At 46.8% G+C, this 19,666-nt stretch overlaps 1 protein-coding gene across 1 annotated transcript; it reads left to right on the top strand.

Annotated features, from left to right (window-relative positions):
* Nucleotides 1-11,925: 11,925 nt before the first annotated feature.
* Nucleotides 11,926-13,634, top strand: LOC309342347 (somatostatin-like). The gene is made up of 2 exons (XM_081862895.1): nucleotides 11,926-12,264; nucleotides 13,231-13,634. Exons 1-2 carry the CDS (start codon nucleotides 12,124-12,126, stop codon nucleotides 13,441-13,443), a joined length of 354 nt encoding a protein of 117 aa, XP_081719021.1. The 5' UTR covers nucleotides 11,926-12,123; the 3' UTR covers nucleotides 13,444-13,634.
* Nucleotides 13,635-19,666: the final 6,032 nt, after the last annotated feature.

Below are 19,666 nucleotides of genomic sequence, written 5' to 3' on the forward strand. Positions count from 1 at the left end.
CATGGGCCTGATCTTCAGAAACAACAGTTGTTAAACTTTTTGGATGGAAGAAAACTTGATGTGACTGTGACAGAGCTGTTTCGAGAACCGAAGACCAACAAAAAAGACTACCAACAAAACTGGCAGAGAGAGACTAACAGAGAATTAAGGGCCTCGGATGTGAGGAATCCGGGCTAGGAACTCTTTTTGGGGATGCTTCTCTGGGGACGGAAGCCGGGGTAGGGAGGGAGGGGAGAACAAAAACTTTTAAAACTTTATAATCTTTTATCAGGCCAAATGGATTTACAAGTAATATTAAAGGGAGAAATTCATGGGAAGGGAAATGGGGTCGACCTTAGGAAAAAGAGAATTGGAAAGTGAAAAGTTAAATGCTTTTAAGTAAAATGTTTTTTCTTTTTTTTAAAACAATAATAATAATAATAATAATAATAATAATAATAATAATAATATGTGTAACATAATGGATAGGAACTTGCTGAAATAATTATTGAAATTGGGATGTAGGAAGAGGGGGTGGGGGGAAGTCAGAGAAAGAGGGTAATGAAAGTAAGGGCATGAAATTACATACGTGTTTGTCTGTGTCTTTTTGTGTATGTATGTCTTTAAAAAATGTGAAAACCTAATAAAAATTTATATATATATAAAAAAAACAGAATGCGGCAGCTAGACTGGTGACTGGGGCGGCCGCCGAAACCATATAACACCAGTCTTGAAAGACCTACATTGGCTCCCAGTACGTTTCCGAGCACAATTCAAAGTGCTGGTGTTGACCTTTAAAACCCTAAATGGCTTCGGTCCAGTAGACCTGAAGGAGCGTCTCCACCCCCATCGTTCTGCCCAGACGCTGAGGTCCAGCGCTGAGGGCCTTCTGGTGGTTCCCTCATTGTGAGAAGCAAAGCTACAGGGAAACAGGCAGAGGGCCTTCTCAGTAGTGGCGCTCGCCCTGTGGAACGTCCTCCCACCAGATGTCAAAGCGATAAACAACTACCTGACATTCAGAAGACCTCTGAAGGCAGCCCTGTTCAGGGAAGTTTTTAATGTGTGACATTTTAGTGTATTTTTGGTCTCTGTGGAAGCCGCCCAGAGTGGCTGGGGAAACCCAGCCAGATGGGCGGGGTACAAATAAATAATAATAATAATAATAATAATAATAATAATAATAATAATAATTAGATGAACCTTGTGGCTCCTTCAAAGTAGGCCCCAGATGTTGTTGAACATCTGTGCAGCAACATCTGCTGGGAGCTGGAGTCCAACAATACCTGGAAGGTACCACCATGCTCTACATCCTGGGTTTAACGTGCACACAGGCAGCCCTTGCATACTATGTGTGGGTTTGCGAAGGCGGCAGAGGCAGGAACAGTGAGTGTCCTGGGAGGAATAACCTGCTCTTGTCCGCTCTTCTGTGCAATGGCCATCATCATGGCTGAGGAAAGGACATTGTCAGATCCAGCCCAGGACCCCTAAGCATATACAGATTTCCCCCCCTCTTCACTGAGTGAACATCACCAGTTCACACCTGTCTGGGAAGATTAGCAGGAAAATTTCTGAATGATAGGGCTAAGCTAAGGGGTTGGCTACTGGCCCAAGGTTAATGGCTATGAATCCTGATGGCTAATCTTAAATTTTTGGCTGATCTTAAGTTGACATGAAGTACACTAGATCCAGCCTCTGCCAAGCTGGTCCAAGTCTGAAAGAGGGAAAAGAGACCTTTAAATTAGAGTTTTTAATCACATCACCCGTTTTTCTGGCTTAACTTAGGTTCCCAGGTCATGTGACCAAGATGAGCAGATTTAGGATCCTGGCTAAGGCTCCCCTAGTTCCCACTCCCTGGAACATTCCTTTTCCAGGGGTTACACTTGCTTAAGATCTGCTGGTTTATGCCTAAACCAAAAGCCTTAAGTTGTTGTATCTCTGGCTGAACTGGATTTCGGAACTTAACACCCACTGAGGTTGGCTCTAATCCACTGGCTCTTGCCTTATTTATTTATATATTGCATTCATATGTAAAGGTAAAGGCACCCCTGACCATTAGGTCCAGTCGTGACCGACTCTGGGGTTGCGGCACTCATCTCGCTTTACTGGTCGAGGGAGCCGGCGTACAGCTTCTGGGTCATGTGGCCAGCATGACTCAGCCACTTCTGGCAAACCAGAGCAGCGCACAGAAACGCCGTTTACCTTCCCGCCAGAGCGGTACCTATTTATCTACTTGCACTTTGTGCTTTTGAATTGCTAGGTTGGCAGGAGCTGGGACCGAGCAACGGGAGCTCACCCCGTCGCGGGGATTTGAACCGCCGACCTTCTGATTGGCAAGTCCTAGTCTCTGTGGTTTAACCCACAGCGCCACGCACATCCCATTGCGTTCATATCTTGCCTTTTTCTCTCCAAGGCGCTCAAAGTGGTGTACATGGTTCTCCTCTTACTCATTTAATCCTCACAACAACCTTGTGAGGTAGGCAATGGTGAGCGAAGACAGTCAGCAATGCCCAAGGTCCGCCCAGTGAGCTTCATGGCTCAGAGGGGACTTGAACCCTGGTCTCTCAGACACATTATCACATGCCACAATTTGTATTCAATGTCAACATTTGACTACAGTTTCAACAATCAACACATTAGTCACTCAAGCAGGAGTTTGCTGTTGTTGTTTAGTTGTTTAGTTGTGTCCGATTCTTTGTGACCCCCTGGACCAGAGCACGCCAGGCACTCCTGTCTTCCGCTGCCTCCCGCAGTTTGGTCAAACTCATGTTCGTAGCTTTGAGAACACTGTCCAACCATCTTGTCCTCTGTCGTCCCCTTCTCCTTGTGCCCTCCATCTTTCCCAGCATCAGGGTCTTTTCCAGGGAGTCTTCTCTTCTCATGAGGAGGCCAAAGTCTTGGAGCCTCAGCTTCAGGATCTGTCCTTCCAGTGAGCACTCAGGGCTGATTTCCTTCAGAATGGAGAGGTTTGATCTTCTTGCAGTCCATGGGACTCTCAAGAGTCTCCTCCAGCACCAGAATTCAAAAGCATCCATTCTTCGGCGATCAGCCTTCTTTATGGTCCAGCTCTCACTGCTGGGAAAACCATAGCTTTAACTATATGGACCTGTGTTGGCAAGGTGATGTCAGAGTTAGCCACAGTTAAAATGAGGCCAAAGTGTGATACCTTTGTATGTATTTAAACGGCCTTGAAATAATTCCATGCTTGACTTCTCTTTTCTACTGAAGGCCTATATCTCCATAATTTTAGCTGTATCCAATAAGTTATGCATAATTAAAAAAGGCTTTAAGAAGCACCACCTGATATATTGATGGTCTTCAATTGTAGCAGCATCATAGCGTCAGCCCTTTATGACATCTCTCTGTTAGCACTGTCCGGAGTTTCCTGGACACTCTCTAACTCCCAGAGTGCTTTGGTTCAGGATAACTGGTTTATGAATCAGGACACATATGATATTGATCCAACTATGTCTATTTCATTTCCTGTATTCGCAATTCATTATCCAGTCAGGCATTTATGAGTGCATGGCATGAACTGAGCGAGGCAAAAATACTCCTTGCTTAATAAAGATACATTGTTTTAGGGCCATATGCCCTGAGCTGATTTCACATGCAATTGGGCTAATCATAAGACCCGCCAGCTTCCAATTGCTTAATGAAAGATGCAAATCGGAATAGATCCTTAGGCAAATATTAGCGCATGGGCATATGGCAGTATTGGATGGGTATTGACATTTCTGGGGGGAAAGAACTCTTAGATCGATGAATAATAATGTGCAACTGAAAGCAAGCAGCCTAAGAAAGGAGAAAACGATAAGTCTTGATAATATATGTATTCGAGAGCAATGGCTTCAAGAAATGTCATTTGCAGCTTGAAACCCAGCACAGATAAGCCACCATGTTCTTGTTGTTTTTGTTTAGTCGTGTCCGACTCTTCGTGACCCCCTGGACCAGAGCACGCCAGGCACTCCTGTCTTCCACTGCCTCCTGCAGTTTGGTCAAACTCATGCTGGTAGCTTCGAGAACACTATCCCACCATCTCGTCCTCTGTCATCCCCTTCTCCTTGTGCCCTCCATCTTTCCCAACATCAGGGTCTTTTCCAGGGAGTCTTCTCTTCTCATAAGGTGGCCAAAGTCTTGGAGCCTCAACTTCACGATCTGTCCTTCCAGTGAGCACTCAGGGCTGATTTCCTTCAGAATGGAGAGGTCTGATATTCTTGCAGTCCATGGGACTCTCAAGAGTCTCCTCCAGCACCAGAATTCAAAAGCATCCACTCTTCGGCGATCAGCCTTCTTTATGGTCCAGCTCTCACTTCCATACATCACTACTGGGAAAACCAGAGCTTTAACTATACGGACCTTTGTTGGCAAGGTTGGCAAGCCACCATAGTTTAGGTTTAAACCAGTTGAAGATATGGGATGCATGGATCCACAGGGCTTTCTTCCAAGTAGATGCATTTAGGATAGTGTGCCCTTTAAATTTGCTTTCTGGGGCCACTGATCATAAAGGCAGTATCTGCTGCTGAGCCCCAGGAACAGCAGGGAACTGAGGGAAGTCGGGGGTGGGTGGGAGGAAAAATGGAGGGGGGGAACAAGGATGATATGTTCTTGGATAATATGTCTTGTTATAATTTTGAATAATTTTTTTTTTTTTAAAAAAAGAAGATTCAAGGCAGATAGACGAAAGCTTTCCTCTGTCCACTTTCTCAAACCACGAATGATTTTATTTACTGGTTGGTACTTCTATTGTGTCACTCATTTCGCTCACTTTTCCTCCTTAAACTAAGTCACCCCCCCCCCCACTATTACAACCTTTTGTGTTGCTCCATTGCCTTGAGCATTTTGGTCACCCCTTTCTGAACCTTTTCAAGCTCTGCAATGCCCATTGTGAGAAGATGCAGCCTAGTTCTAAGGTCATATAGAATACTAGAATCACGGAATTGGAAGGGACCCTGAGGATCATCTAGTCCAACCCCCAGCAGTGCAGCTGCCTGGTACGAGGATCGAACCTGCAACCTTGATGTTATTTGCTGCTTTAAATGAGTGTTTCATCCAAAGATGGCAGGATTAGGGCATGGTCCTTGGAGGAGAGGTGAGATGGAAACGTAAATGTAAACAACAACAACAACAACAACAAGAAGTATAGTTAAAGCTATGGTTTTCCCAGTAGTGATGTATGGAAGTGAGAGCTGGACCATAAAGAAGGCTGATCGCCGAAGAATGGATGCTTTTGAATTCTGGTGCTGGAGGAGACTCTTGAGAGTCCCATGGACTGCAAGAAGATCCAACCTCTCCATTCTGAAGGAAATCAGCCCTGAGTGCTCACTGGAAGGACAGATCGTGAAGCTGAGGCTCCAATACTATGACCACCTCATGAGAAGAGAAGACTCCTTGGAAAAGACTCTGATGTTGGGAAAGATGGAGGGCACAAGGAGAAGGGGATGACAGAGGACGAGATGGTGGGATAGTGTTCTTGAAGCTACCAGCATGAGTTTGACCAAACTGCGTGAGGCAGTGGAAGACAGGAGGGCCTGGCGTGCTCTGGTCCAGGGGGTCACGAAGAGTCGGACACGACTAAACGACTAAACAACAACAACAAAAAGCAGGGGCATGGCTATGAGACCAATGGAAGATCTATTTCAAGAGACATTTTGTTCTGTTTAGCTTTCTGCACAGCTAAATAGAGTTATGGAGGAGTTGGACTAGAAGACCTTTGAGGTCCTGGCAAGAAACTTCAAACACAAACTTCAAAGACATCTGAAGGCAACCCTGGTTAGGGAAGTTTTTAATATTTAATGCTGTATTGTTTTTAACACTCAATTGGGAGCTGCTCAGAGTGGCTGGGGAAACTCAGCCAGATGGGCGGGGTATAAAAAATTATTATTTCCAACTCTATAGTTCCGTGATTCTCTTGCTCTCTTATTCTACACATGTTTATTCACAAATTGTATCACATGTCAAGTAGCATGCTTAGAAAATGATGGTGGCTTGGGGTTGCAATCCTAGACAGACTTGTCTGAGAGTAAGCCCTACTGAACTCAATAGCATCTACCTAGTGGCTGGGGAGACCCAGCCAGATGGGCGGGGTATGTATGTATGTATGTATGTATGTATGTATGTATGTCTAACTAACTAACTAACTAACTAACTAACTAACTAACTAACTCCCTCCCTCTGTGTAAGCATGCATAGGATTGTGCTATTAGTATGTTGTGGCTTCAGTACCCCCTTCAAGCATCCTTGTTATTACAGATTCATGATGATTTGTGCCCTGATGTTATCGGAGCGGTTACACGCAGTCCTGCTTTTGAGACCCTTTTGCACCTAGAAACCTTTTGGGGTGGACGATCTGTTTCCTTTCCGACTGGACGATGCCCCAGAGCTTCCTGCCTTTAACTTTTTTTATCCTACAAACGATCACAGGGTTTGGGGGGGGGTTTGGTCCCGCTTTTGTTGCGGGTATAGCTAGCACAAGAACGCCCCCTGAGGACAGCAGTCGTGCGAGGACTCCCGAGGGAGCATTGGGGAAGGTCTAACAAAGCGCATTGACGTGTGGGCGGTCCGCGCCTCTGGAAGCACAGAACCCTAAGTTGGAAGAGACCCAAAGGGTCATTTAGTCCAACCTCCGCAATGCATGACGGGTTGCAGAATATCCCCGAGGGAAAGCCGCCGGACTGGAGGGGCCCTGGACGTAGCCCCTTCAGAGGGAGAAAAAAAACACAGCTGCTCCTTCCAGGCACCTTAAAATAATCATCCGGGGCGCAAATATGCCCGAATTGTCCTTTGAGCAAAGTAAAAAGTCCGGTGCCGAGGTGCGCATCCATTTGAATCCGGAGGGAAATTATCCTGTGGGTTTTTTTAATTTTAATTTTAATTTTTTTGCAACTGGATATGTTTATTTGTGCCGCTTTAGGTTGCGAACCTCCTACTCAGGGAATGACACGTGTATTTCAAGGCGGGCGGGTTACTTTCGAATAAGTGGCTGAGATCTAGGACAAATTGACTAAAAAGATGAGGGGAGAAGAAAAGCAAACAAACAGCGCAAGTAATTTAGAATATCGTTTCCGACATAAAATAGAGGGTTTGGAATCTGGCGCTAGATAAAATAGACAAAGGTGGAACGTAAACAGGCGAGGGTCAATAATATTAACAAAAGTAATAAAATCCCATAAATGTGAACCCCAGCGCCTGTGATTTATGACCGTTCCTCCTCCTTGGGGAGCGGGGGAGGATTTTCCAGTTTTAAGTTTCCTCTTGCTGAGACGATCCGTCTGTTTTCTCCAGAGTAATCCCCTTCGAATGGCCACCTGGCGGACGGAGGCTGAAAATGCTTCTTCTTTGGCGATCCCTCGTAGCCTAGTAAGATTGTCTTCCATAACACGTTTTAACAATGAGTCCGTAAGTGACTGTGGAGGCCAATTCTGGATCCACACGTCCTTCCACAGTGGGGACATTGGTTTCCGGGCGGGAGTTGATCACGGTGTAGATTTGCCAAGCGTGGCTTCCTCTTAGCACGTTTCTCCCTTTCATCCTGAGTTTGAGCATCTTCAAAGCCCATGACATCTTTGGTCAAGGCTGTTTTCCAACTGGAGCGCTCACAGGCCAGTGTTTCCCAGTTGTCAGTGTTTGTACTACATTTTTAAAGATTTGCCTCGAGACAGTCTTTAAACCTCTTTTGTTGACCACCAGCATTAAGCTTTCCATTTTTAAGTTCGGAATAGAGTAGTTGCTTTGGAAGACGATGATCAGGCATCCGCACAACATGACCAGTCCAACAAAATTGATGTTGAAGAATCATTGCTTCAGCACTGGTGACCTTTGCTTCTTCCAGTACACTGATATTAGTTCGCCTGTCTTCCCAAGTGATGCGCAAAAATTTTCGGAGACACCGTTGCTGAAATCTTTCCAGGAGTTGGAGATGGCGTTTATAAGTAAGGTTGGAAGTACAATAGCTTTGTAAACAAGCATTTTGGTTTCCCTGCGAATGTCCGGGTCCTCAAACACTCTGCACTTCAATCGGGAGAAAGCCGTACTCCCAGAGCTCAGGCAATGCTGGATTTCAGCATCAGTGTTGGCCCTTGTGGAAAGATAACTGCCTAGGTAGAAGAAGTGATCGACATTTCGCAACGTTACACCATTGAGTTGGATTTGTGGCGCTGCAGAGGGGTTATTTTGTACTTGTTGGTGCAGCACTTTGGATTTTTGGATGTTGAGTGATAAGCCAAGCTTTTCGTAAGCTTCAGCAAAGATATTTATGATGGTTTGGAGGTTATCCTCTGAGCGTGCGCACACTACGTTGTCATCAGCATACTGAAGCTCTATGGCGGAAGATACGGTAACCTTCCTCTTTGCTTTCAGCCTGCTCAGATTGAAGAGCTTTCCATCTGTTGCTTACTTAGAGAGTAGGACGGTTGAAGACTGAGCTGTGTGGAATTTTCTTCTGAGTAAGCGTGCATAAGGGACGGGCACTGCAGTGGATCGGGGCCTCAGCAAGCCAAAACTTTATAAGGACAGGCAGGGAGTTGTGAACAGTGGGGTGGCTTTTAATATTCTGGATAAGACAGGTGAATTGATCCGCGACCCCCGCCCCTTAGCCAGTTCCTTATCGATTCAAGAAAAGAGAGGGATCGATGGAGAGGATCGATTAGCGGCGGGGGGGGGGGGCTACGACGAGATTACTTTTTTTTTATAACCAATCGGCGCGATCCAACTAAAGTCCCAGTTATGTGAGTTGACGTATTGCTGTGTCCATGGCTGCATTTTACTCGGGAGTAATTCTCCCCTCTCCCAACTCCCAAGTAAGCGTATATGGGACTGCAGGGTACGCGACCCTAAGCAACTTGGGTATGTAGCCCTACCACAGAGGCATGTTTACTCAGAGGTAAGGCTCACTCCCACGTAAGTGGGCTTCTGGCAATGCAGCCTCAATATTTGGGAATAACAATATAGCAAAGCCATCATGGCTAGTAGCCATCGATAGCCCTCTCCCCCTCAATGAATTTGGCTGATCCTCTTTTAAAGCCATCCAGCCTCCTGTGGCAGTGAATTCCGTAGTTTGATTATGCACCGCATGGAGAACACTTCCTTTTATCCGCCCGACATTCATCTCCCGTGGGTGTCCTTGAGGTCTAGTGTCTTGTATAATCTAGTATATTCTTTGAGAGCAGGGATTCCACACGCTCAGCGCGCCTTGAATGCGCTTAGTTTTCCAGCCGGCTTCAGAGAACGCAGGGGAGCCCCTTATTCCGGTTTAGTCGACGGAGTGAAAGGGACGAAAACTCGGGTGTAGATCTACTACACCCCTCCACGCCCCTTTAAAGCCATAGCTTAGTGGACAGGACACCTGCTTGGCGTGCAGAAGGTCCCAGGTTAAATCCTTGGCTGCATCTCTGTGTAAAGCTGCGAATACCACCACCGCCCCCCCCCCAAGTCTTGGAGAGCTGCTGCCGGCCAGAGTAGGCAACACTTGGTCTGAGCCAATGTAAGGCAGGTTCCTGTGTCCCTATTCCACACTACTAACCTGACATTAGAATCATAGAATCTTAGAACTGTAGAGGTAGAAGGGACCCCGAGGGTCATCTAGTCCAACCCCCTGCAATGCAGGAATCTCGTCTGAAGCTTCCCTGACAGATGGCCATCCCACTTCTGCTTAAAAATCTCCAAGGAAGGAGAATCCACAATCTCCTGTGGGAGACTGTTCTGCTGTCAAACAGCTCTTACTGTCAGAACGTTTCCCCCCTACGTTTAGTCAGAATCTCCATTCTTGTTACTTGAAGCCATGAGTTCGAGTCTTCTCCTCCGGAGCAGGAGAAAACAAGCTTGTTCCCTCTTCCATGTGACAGATCTTGAGATATTTGAAGCTGGCTATCATATCTCCTCTCGGTCTCCTCTTTTCCAGGCTAAACATACCCAGTTCCTTCAACTGTTCCTCATCTGGCTTAGTTTCCAGGCCCTTGATCATCTTGGCCGCCCTTCTCTGCACACCTTCCAGCTTGTCAATGGCTTCCTTAAATTGTGGTTCCCAGAACTGGACACAGCATTTAGGCTGTAATTTCTGGACACATTTATTTTGCAGCGGGAAGTTTTCCTGAATTTCGCAGGACTTAACTACCGAATAAATACTATCCGCCTGGAAGAAGGCTAGAGGCGAAAACCGTATGCCCTCGATCCGTATTGATTCCTGGGGCGATCCTGAGGATGCTTCCTCGGAAGTTAGTTTCACTGTTCAGGAGAGGATCCTGAAATATATTCAGGATCTCAGCCTGAAGTTGTCATCCTGTCTGCACGCTGACCCAGGAAGTCCACCCCACTGAACCCCATTAGAGAACCAGTGTGGTCTAGTGCTCAGAGTGTGGACTAGAACCCGGGAGACCCGGGTTCAAATCCCCACACGGCCACGAAGCTCACTTTGGGTGCCCGTCACAGCCTCTCAGTCTCGCCTGCCTCCCAGGGGATTAAATGAGGAGGGGGGAAACCGTGCGCGCCACCTTGAGCTCCTTGGAGGAAAAGGTGGGATTTAAAGGCAACAAATAAAATAAAATAAGAGAAATAAACGCGACTGGAAGCATTTTAACCTGCAGCTACGATTGCAAGAGCGCGCCATCGGAGATAGTTCCGAGTCAAAACAAATCTGTGATCTTGTGAATCCGCAGAGGCGGAGTTAGAAAAGAAGCGGATACTGCAGGGGGCCCAATCCAGCGGTAAATTCTGCGGCTCCGCGGAGGGCGCTCCTCTTCCTTTCAGGGGATCGGGCGCAACAGAACTTCTGCTGGATTGGGCCTCAAATCGCCAACTAGACTCCCCAAGTCTCAAGTCCTTCAGAGAAGTGGATCCGAATGAAGCCGACCAGATTTCCATTGGGTTGTCTCAGGACAGATAAAAGGAAACCGTTCTGGACGCAGCGCAGTTAAACTGTGGAACTCCTTCCCGCAGGAGGCAGAGATGGCCACCAATTTGGATGGCTTGAAAAGAGGATTAGACAAAATCATGGAGAAGGCGGAGAGGACTATGCAGGGCTTCTAGCCAGGATTCCACAGTCAGAGGCACCAAAGCCACAAGAAGGGAGAATTGCTCTAGTACTCTGATCCTGTTTCCCACAAGAGGCAGCTGGTTGGCTACTGTGGGAACAAGGATGCTGGACTACGATGGGCCCCTGGCCTGATCTAGAAGGTTCTTCTTAGGCTCTTATGGCTATGGTTGCAAGGAGGCGGCCAGGCACACACTCAGGCCACTGGCGTTAATCCGGAGTTAAGAGAGGGCTCGTGTACCCACGGGGTTAAAGAGAAGCCGATTGCGCCCGAGGTTACAAGGGAAATTGGAGCTATCCGGAGGAGAGGGCCCAATCCGACGGTAAATTCTGCGGCTCCACCTTTGTTTCAGTGGATCGTGCGCAGCAGAACTTCCCTCTGGATTGGCCCCCAAATCTCCACCTAGACTCCTCAAGGCTTCAGTCCTGAGCAAATTCGGAGAAGCGGATCTGAATGAATCGGACCAGACTTCCGTTCGGCTGCTTGAAAAACGAAGCAGCGCTCCCTCCACGTTTGTCATATCCACCCCCTGCTCCTGCCCTTTGCAGCTTCCCCCTTGGGAAGGAAGGAGGGATTCGCAAACGCCCCCCTGCTCACCCTCCCCTGCACCCAATGCCCACTCCTCCAGGCCAAAGATCTCCCCTGTGCTTTCGGACCTGCGAGCGCGCATCTTTGCGGCCAGGGAAGAGATTTGGGGTTGGGGGGGGGCGCCTTGCTTGTCCTGTGGGAGCAAGAGTCGCCATGCCTCCTCCTCCTCCTGTTCTTTTAGCCCTCCCTCTGCAGACACGTGTCAGCCCCCTCACTTGGGGGGTAACAGATCCGCGCGCTTAATGGGGCGTCAAAAAGCGCCGGGCTCCTTTTTGCGGGGAGGGGGAGTTGTTACACCCCTTCCTTGACGTCAGCAAAAGGCATTATAAAAGGGGGGCGTCGGTAGAGATCCCAGAAGCCACGATCTCCCCCCGTGAGCTTAGCAGCGATCCCAAGGAGCGGAGACGTCGCAGCAGCATCAGCAGCGCCACTCCACCGTCTCGCCCCGTCCCGTCGGGCTCTCCTGCGCTCTTCGCCTCCTTTCTCCGCTCGCTTTCCCCGGGAAAGAGCTGCTCTCTCCGGCTTCGCCAGCATGCGGACCTGCCGCCTCCAGTGCGCCCTCGCCCTGCTCGTCTCGGTCGCCCTGGCGCTGAGTACCGTGGCCGCCGCCCCCTCGGACCCGAGGCTCCGGCAATTCCTGCAGAAGTCGCTGGCCGCAGCGGCGGGGAAACAGGTAAGGGACCCAGGAGTCCGAGGGAGGGTGGAGGGAGAGAAGGGCGTGGGGAGCAGAGCTAGAAGGAAACCGGAGCGTCTCTGAGCAGGTGCAGAATCCCTTTTCCTTATCACTACTTCGAAGCAGTAGCAACTGCTGGATCAGACCCTAGACCTGCTTCCCCTTAACGCAGAGGTAGACTGCCGATGTCCATAGAGGTTCCACTCCTCAGTTATATAAAGTGTTATATTAAAGATATGAGAAGATATCCCAAATGGGTGTTTGGCAACAGGTTATTTTATTTTATTCATTTAATAAGATTTTCCCCAACGACAAACGAAAGTGTAAACCATAAAGCATCTGAGCCTGGGAGGACAAAAGGACAAAGATATAGTGCATTCATTTATTTTATAAAACCTCAAAGCAGTTTACAAAGAGAATAAAGCAATAAAATTATCAGTCAAATCAGTCAAAACAACTCTTTAAGATATTCAAAAGGTAAAACTGGCAATGAAATGAACAAAAAACAGACTTAAACATGCATCAGCTGTCTAAATATCTGGGTAGGTTTGTCCAGACAAAAATGTTTTTTGTAGGTGGTTAAAAGAGTACAGTACAGATACCTGTCAATAGGCAGGGAGTTCCAAAGTGTAGTGCTGCCACAGTAAACTACAGATTTCTCACAAATGCGGAATGACCATTATGTGGCACCTGTAACGGTGCCAGCTGCAAAGGAGCAATCAAGTATTCACTCATGCGAAGATTCCCTTTACCAATAAGAAACAAACAAACAAAATCAAGGTATTCTCTACCTCTGAGTCCCGTCGTTATTGAGAATAAAGTTTCTGTGAAATCTGGTATGAGCCAGACATTTGCACCTACTGGTGGCCCTGAGCTGCAAGGAATCATGTCATTTAGAAAGATATATGCTGAGCTCAATCTCTCTCTCTCTCTCTCTCTCTCTCTCTCTCTCTCTCTTCCTCAAAGGAATTGGCCAAGTATTTCCTGGCAGAATTGCTCTCAGAACCAAGCCAGATGGACAACGAGGCCCTGGAATCAGATGATTTGTCCCGCGGAGGTGAGCAGGATGAGGTGAGGCTGGAGCTGGAGAGATCGGCCAACTTGAACCCAGCTCTGGCACCCAGAGAACGCAAAGCCGGTTGCAATTACTTCTTCTGGAAGACATTCACAGCCTGCTAGCTCGAGAAACCTCTTCCTTCCCCCCTGTCTCCACCTCCAGCCTCTCCTTTCTTTCCCAGTCCCTTCATGCCAGGAGCTGAAGACTGTATTGTATAAAATTCATTGTTAAGGTAATATGAAAAGGAAAAAACAACACCTCACTTTGATTTTGAAGTTGTTTTAATAAAACATTCAGTTTCAATTGTACACAATTTCCTTGGCGTTTGTGGTTTTTGACTATTTCTTCATGACACACTGACCCCCAACCCAACCCACCCCACATTGCAAGTCACTCTTGTGGAACGTTCAGGGAGGCAGGAGAGGATATATCATTAAATAATATCCTTCCTAACTTGTGTTAGCAAGTCCCTTTACTTAGCAGAGTGCACCACCCATTCTAATACACAGCGGTTAACTTGTTGCAGCCTCGTTTGAGCCTCTCAATATAAAATTCCTGGTAAGATCCCTTCTTTTCCCTCTTAAAAAGAATAGACACGACAATCTTGTGTTAAAAGTATAAAAGTAGTTTACTCACATTCATTCAGTTCACAGTTGGATCCCTCAAGGCAGACTTAGGTAACTAAAGTATAATATATACATGTGGAACTATCCCATAAGGGAGTTAGTCCCAAGTGACTGCAGACAGGCAGTCATTTCTGCTCACACGTTGAAAGCAAGATGGAGAAGAGGAGGGGAGCTGTGTGCCTTTTGGTTTTGTTAACTGCACAGGTAAGGTCACGCCCATGTCTAGTCACATGCAAAGGAAATTTTGTCCCAGCCCGGGAGGAAACAGGAAGTTAGACTCCTGGCTGGTACAAAGCATCCGGCTGCATGCCCACTCTAGGAATGTTGTACTTGACTGCTATGTGTTTCACATCCCACAGCTCTGATGTGCCCTTTCTAATCCCTTCTTGCAATAAAGTTCCTGCTTCAAAGTGTCATGGATATAAATTTCTTTCTGTCCTTCTGTAGAGTTCAGGTGAAACAGCGATGTCATGATGGAGACCTCTAAAACCATCCTTGACTATGGTCATCTCTAGTTTCCCTGGTTTAGGAGGATTGAGTCCAGTGCAGGCTCTTCAGTTTAATATTTGTTTAAGTGGAGATGTCAGGAGGTCTTTCGCAGGCCAAGGACATCCTTGAACCCAGCACTCATGCTTAAGACCTGTGTCTGCAAAAAATAAATTAAAAAAATTAGATGGAATTTCCAGAATGGTTAGACACGTACCATTTTCACAGATAAGACATTTTGGCAGTGAAATAAACTGACCACACAAATGTTTTAAAGTATATTGGCTCTTACCTTACGATATTAAAATTTGCCCTGGTGAGAAGCAGAAAAGTCAGCTATCAGTAGCTGTTAGAGACACCACTGTGACGAAACCTTTCTAGCTCAGCCTTCCACAACTCAGTGCCTTCCAGATGTTTTGGACTATGCATCCCATAATTGTTAGCCACATTTGGCCACGTTGACCAGGCTTAATGGTGTGGGAATGTTCAGGGAGGCAGGAGAGGATATATTGTTTAATTATATCCTTTCCAACTTGTGTTAACAAGTTCTACAATTTACGGAGTAACAACCCCCCTTTTAAACTTGCACAGCGGATAGGTTTGCCAGGCTTGTATAAGCCTCTAAAATAAGTTTCCTGGTAATTTCACCTTTAGTCTCTCATAAAAAGAATAGACATGACATAGTCTTGTAGAAAAGTATATAAAAGAGTTTGCTCACATTCTGTTCACAAATGGATCCCAGAAGGCAGACTTAAGTTACAAAATATATACACCTGGAATCTATCCCATAAAGAGATAGTTCCTTTGTCCTCTCTTGGGTGCAAGCTGCAAGCCAAGAGAGCATCTCAGACTAAGCAGATGTTGCTTCTTCAAGGAATGGAGTCCGAGAGAGATGGCTGCCTCCACTGAGGTATTTTGTTACCTACACAGGTGAGGCCACACCCACCTCTGGTCACATGCAGAGGAAGTCTGTCCCAGTCCAGGAGGAAACAGGAAGTTCTGACTGGCTGGTCCAGACATTCCCTTTTATGTCCACTCTAGGAATGTTGTACTTGACGGCTCTGTGTTTCACATCCCACAGATGGGAGTCCTAGTCCAGGAGATCTGGGTTGGGGAAGACTGTTTACATTATCTGCTTAGGTGTGGTTTGGTAATTAAATACGTTGCACTGAATATCTTTCATAAGAAAACTTGTTGGATCAGGCCAAAAGCCCATCTGTTCCAGCATTTGCCAAACACATTCTGCAATAATCAATCATCTCTCATGCAAATTATCCTAGTAGTTAATGACAATCATATATACCGGCAGAGGATGTAACCCAATGTCCAGTACAGTGGTACCTCGGGTTAAGAACTTAATTCATTCTGGAGGTTCGTTCTTACCTGAAACTGTTCTTAACCTGAAGCACCACTTTAGCTAATGGGGTCTCCCGCTGCTGCATGATTTCTGTTCTCTTCCTGAAACAAAGTTCTTAACCCGAGGTACTATTTCTGGGTTAGCGGAGTCTGTAACCTGAAGCCTATGTAACCTGAAGCGTATGTAACCCGATGTACTGTGTTGAAAAGATCATTCCCACATGTTGTGTTCTGGACTGGCCCAGAGTTGCCCGGTGGCCAGAGCAGCTGCTTGCATTGCAGAACTTCCCAAGTATCTCCCTTCAACACATTATACAAAAACTTGGCTCTCAAGTGACAAGGAATGGAAAAGACCCTTGTCTCCCTTGGATCGTACAAAGCTTCTGCCAACTAGAGCTGGAAATCTGCAGCAATGGTCTGATCCATTAAGAGGCAGCCTCATGTCTTCACCATCAAATAATTTTTCCCTAATTAAAAGCAAGAAAAGACGCTCCCTTTATAATGGACATCCTTATAATGGACAGCAACTTAGAGTCTTCTCCTCCTTCTCCTTCTCCTTCTCCTCCTTGGCTTATAAGGTCTTAAGAACATAAAAAGATCCTGCTGGATAAGGCAATGGCCTCTCTAGTATCTGTGGGAATGTTCAGGGAGGCAGGAGAGGATATATTGTTTATCAATATCCTTCCTAACTTGCGCTAGCAAGTTCTATACCTTAGCAGAGTTTCACATTCCCCTTTTAAATGCACAGCATATAGCTGGTTGCAGGCTTGTGTAAGCCTCTCACTATTATATACAATTCAGTATTGAATTTTATATTCCTGGTAAAAACAAAAAATTCCTTCCAGTAGCACCTTAAAGACCAACTAAGTTAGTTCTAGGTATGAGCTTTCGTGTGCATGCACACTTCTTCAGATAGCTGCTTTGTATGAAGAAGTGTGCATGCACACGAAAGCTCATACCTAGAACTAACTTAGTTGGTCTTTAAGGTGCTACTGGAAGGAATTTTTTGTTTTGACTATGGCAGACCAACACGGCTACCTATCTGTAACATATTCCTGGTAAGTTCCTTTTTATCCCTCTTAGAAGAATAAACACACAACAATATTGGGGATAGTATATAAAAGACTTTTACTCACACCTTCAGTTCGCAGTTGGATCCCTGATGGCAGACTTAGTTACAAAGTATACACATGTGGATCTATCCCATATGGGGATAATCCCAGTGTCCTCTGTTGGCTGGAAGCCAACAGAGCATCTCTTGCTAAAGAGATGCTCCAGTGACGAAGTAAGACAAAGAGAGGAAGTGTGCAGCGTGCCTTGTCCTTTTGTGTGACCTAGGAAGGTGAGGCCACGCCCACCTCTAGTCACATGCAAAGGAAGGATGCTCCAGCCCAGGAGGAAACAGGAAGTTTTTGACTGGCTGGACCAAAGATTCCCCCACATGTCCACTCTAGGAAAACAAGGAATGTTGTACTTGACTGCTACTTATGTATCACATCCCACAGTATCCTGTTCTCACAGTGGCCAAACAGATGCTCTGATGGGAAACTCACAAGCAGGACCTGAGCATACGAGACCTCTCTCCTGTGATTTCCAGCAACTGGTATTCAGAGGCAGAGTATAGACATCCTGACTAGTCGCCATTGATAGCGTTCTCCTCCTCCATGAATTTGTCTAATCCTCTTTTAAATTCTTCTAGGTTGGTGGCCCTCACTGCCTACTGCAAGTTCCAAAGTTTAACTATTCATGACAAGAGCATAGCTGTCAAGTGTCCCTTATTTGAAGGGACAGTCCCTTATTCCAGCGCCATGTCCCGCTGCTGTCCCTTATTGATGGATGTCTCTTAAATGTCCCTTAAATGATGTCCCTTAAATTTCAAAGGAAGCAGCTCCTCTCCCTTCCCTCCCTCCCTGCCGGCCAGGGAGGAGGGAGGCTCCAACTGTGTTGCTTGGCTGTGTTGCTCACCCAATAAGAAGTCTAAGAATGACTGGGGGTGGAGCTTGCATGCCTTGTGTGTGGCTAGTTAATGCAAGGCGGGGGGGGGGGGTTGAATGCTGGACACCATTTTGTTGCACGTGCTGCTGCAAACTTTGCAGTGCAAAGCCAGGCCAGGGAGCCATCTTAAGTTGAGGCTGCATAGGCCTTGTGGTGCATGTGTTTCAGATTCTATTCAGTTGAACCTCTGGTTACAAAGTTGGTTGGACGGTGTTCTCGAAGCTACCCAGCATGAGTTTGACCAGACTGCAGGAGGACAGGAAGACTGGAGTGCCTGGAACAGGTGAGGCTGCAGGTCCCTTATTTTCAAGGCTGCTGGTCCCTTATTTTCAAATCTGTAAGTTGACAGCTATGGACAAGAGGAAAAAAAAAAAGGTCTCAAAGTGACTTAAAAGCATTTAAAGAGCCTAAGTATAAATGAATGGCTACATTAAATAGCTCATAAGCAGTCACAGAGGAACCCTTTGGCAGCAACACCTCCTCAGTGGCAGCTGTTTTTTTGTGGTTGTGCACAAAAGTTCGCAATTTCCACACAGTCACAGACCGGACGCCACACCTTGTTCTTTCAACTTGCTACCACAACATTAGAGCTAGAGAGAGTTTTGCGTGTCTCATTCCTCATCCCGCAATGTCAAGGACACACACACAGATGCTGGAAGGAGGCTAAAGATTTCATTAAATTCTCAAGTTAAGGATTTCTACTGATCTGAAGAACAGTAGTAGGGTTTGGCAGCAAGGAAGACCTTCAGTTGAGCTATGTGGTCTGCCCTCCATGCAGTTTCAGGGGAAATCACATTAGTGCTTTTGAACCAAACATCACCGTAATATGTCAAAGTCTTCCAGGAAAGAACAGTAGACTTTGGCTCCTGGGTCTAGGACAGTTCATTTCATGCCAAGTGCTCCCCATTCCCCAGGAGAAGGGTCATAGCTCAGTGGCAGAAGATCTTAGGTTTAATCCCTGCCCTCTCCAGGTTCCTAATGGGTGAGAATTTGTCTAATAATTCTTGGGAGCTGTTGCCAGTCAGTGTAGACAGCACCGCGCTAGATGGGACCCATGGTCTGATGAGGCAGCTTCCCAAGTTCCTATTAAATCAGCCCATGGTTCAGAACCATGAGGTCTGGAAACTTGTTTTATTTCAAAGTGAAGAGCTTTGGCTCAGCGGCAGAGAATGTGTCTTGAGGGAAGGAAATCTGCTGCAGTCACCACAACTGGAACGCCATATACAGTTCTGGTCACCTGGCCTCAAAAAGGATCTTGTAGAACTGGGAAAGGAACAGAATGCTGGACTAGATGGGTCCCTGGCCTGATCCAGCAAGTTCTTCTTACGCTCTTATGGCAATGATTGCAAGGAGGAGGCTAGGCACACATTCAGGCCACTGGCGTTAATTCGGAGTTAAGAGAGGGCTCGTGTACCCACGGGGTTAGAAGAGAAGCCGATTGTGCCCGAGGTTACAAGGGAAATTGGATCTATCCGGAGGAGATTGAAACGAAGGGCCCAATCCGGCGGTAAATTCTGCGGCTGGCTCCACCTTCGTTTCAGTGGATCGTGCGCAGCAGAACTTCCCTCCGGATTGGCCCCCAAATCTCACCTAGACGCCTCAAGGCTTCAGTCCTGAGCAAATTCGGAGAAGCGGATCCGAATGAATCCGACCAGACTTCCATTCGGCTGCCTGAAAAACGAAGTAGCGCGCCTGGAGGTTTTGATGAGCGGGTCTCTCGTCAGTTTCCTGGCTTCACGTCTGTCCTATCCACCCTCTCTGGAAGGAGCAAGCTCCTGCCCTTTGCAGCTGCTCCGGGAGAGTACCAATTCCTCCATGGGGAGGGAATGAGGGATTGGAAAACGTCCCCCTCCGCACCCTCCCCTCCACCCGACGCCCACTC

Source organism: Podarcis erhardii (genome assembly GCF_964252035.2).
Source record: "Podarcis erhardii genome assembly, chromosome: 5".
In the NCBI taxonomy this organism is placed as follows: Eukaryota; Metazoa; Chordata; class Lepidosauria; order Squamata; family Lacertidae; genus Podarcis; species Podarcis erhardii.

Excerpts from the sequence above, each read along its gene's own strand:
- LOC309342347 (XM_081862895.1), top strand. The coding sequence starts at position 12,124 with ATGCGGACCTGCCGCCTCCAGTGCGCCCTCGCCCTGCTCGTCTCGGTC. Across the intron at positions 12,265-13,230 it reads CCGCAGCGGCGGGGAAACAG|GAATTGGCCAAGTATTTCCT; the intron begins GTAAGGGACCCA and ends TCTTCCTCAAAG.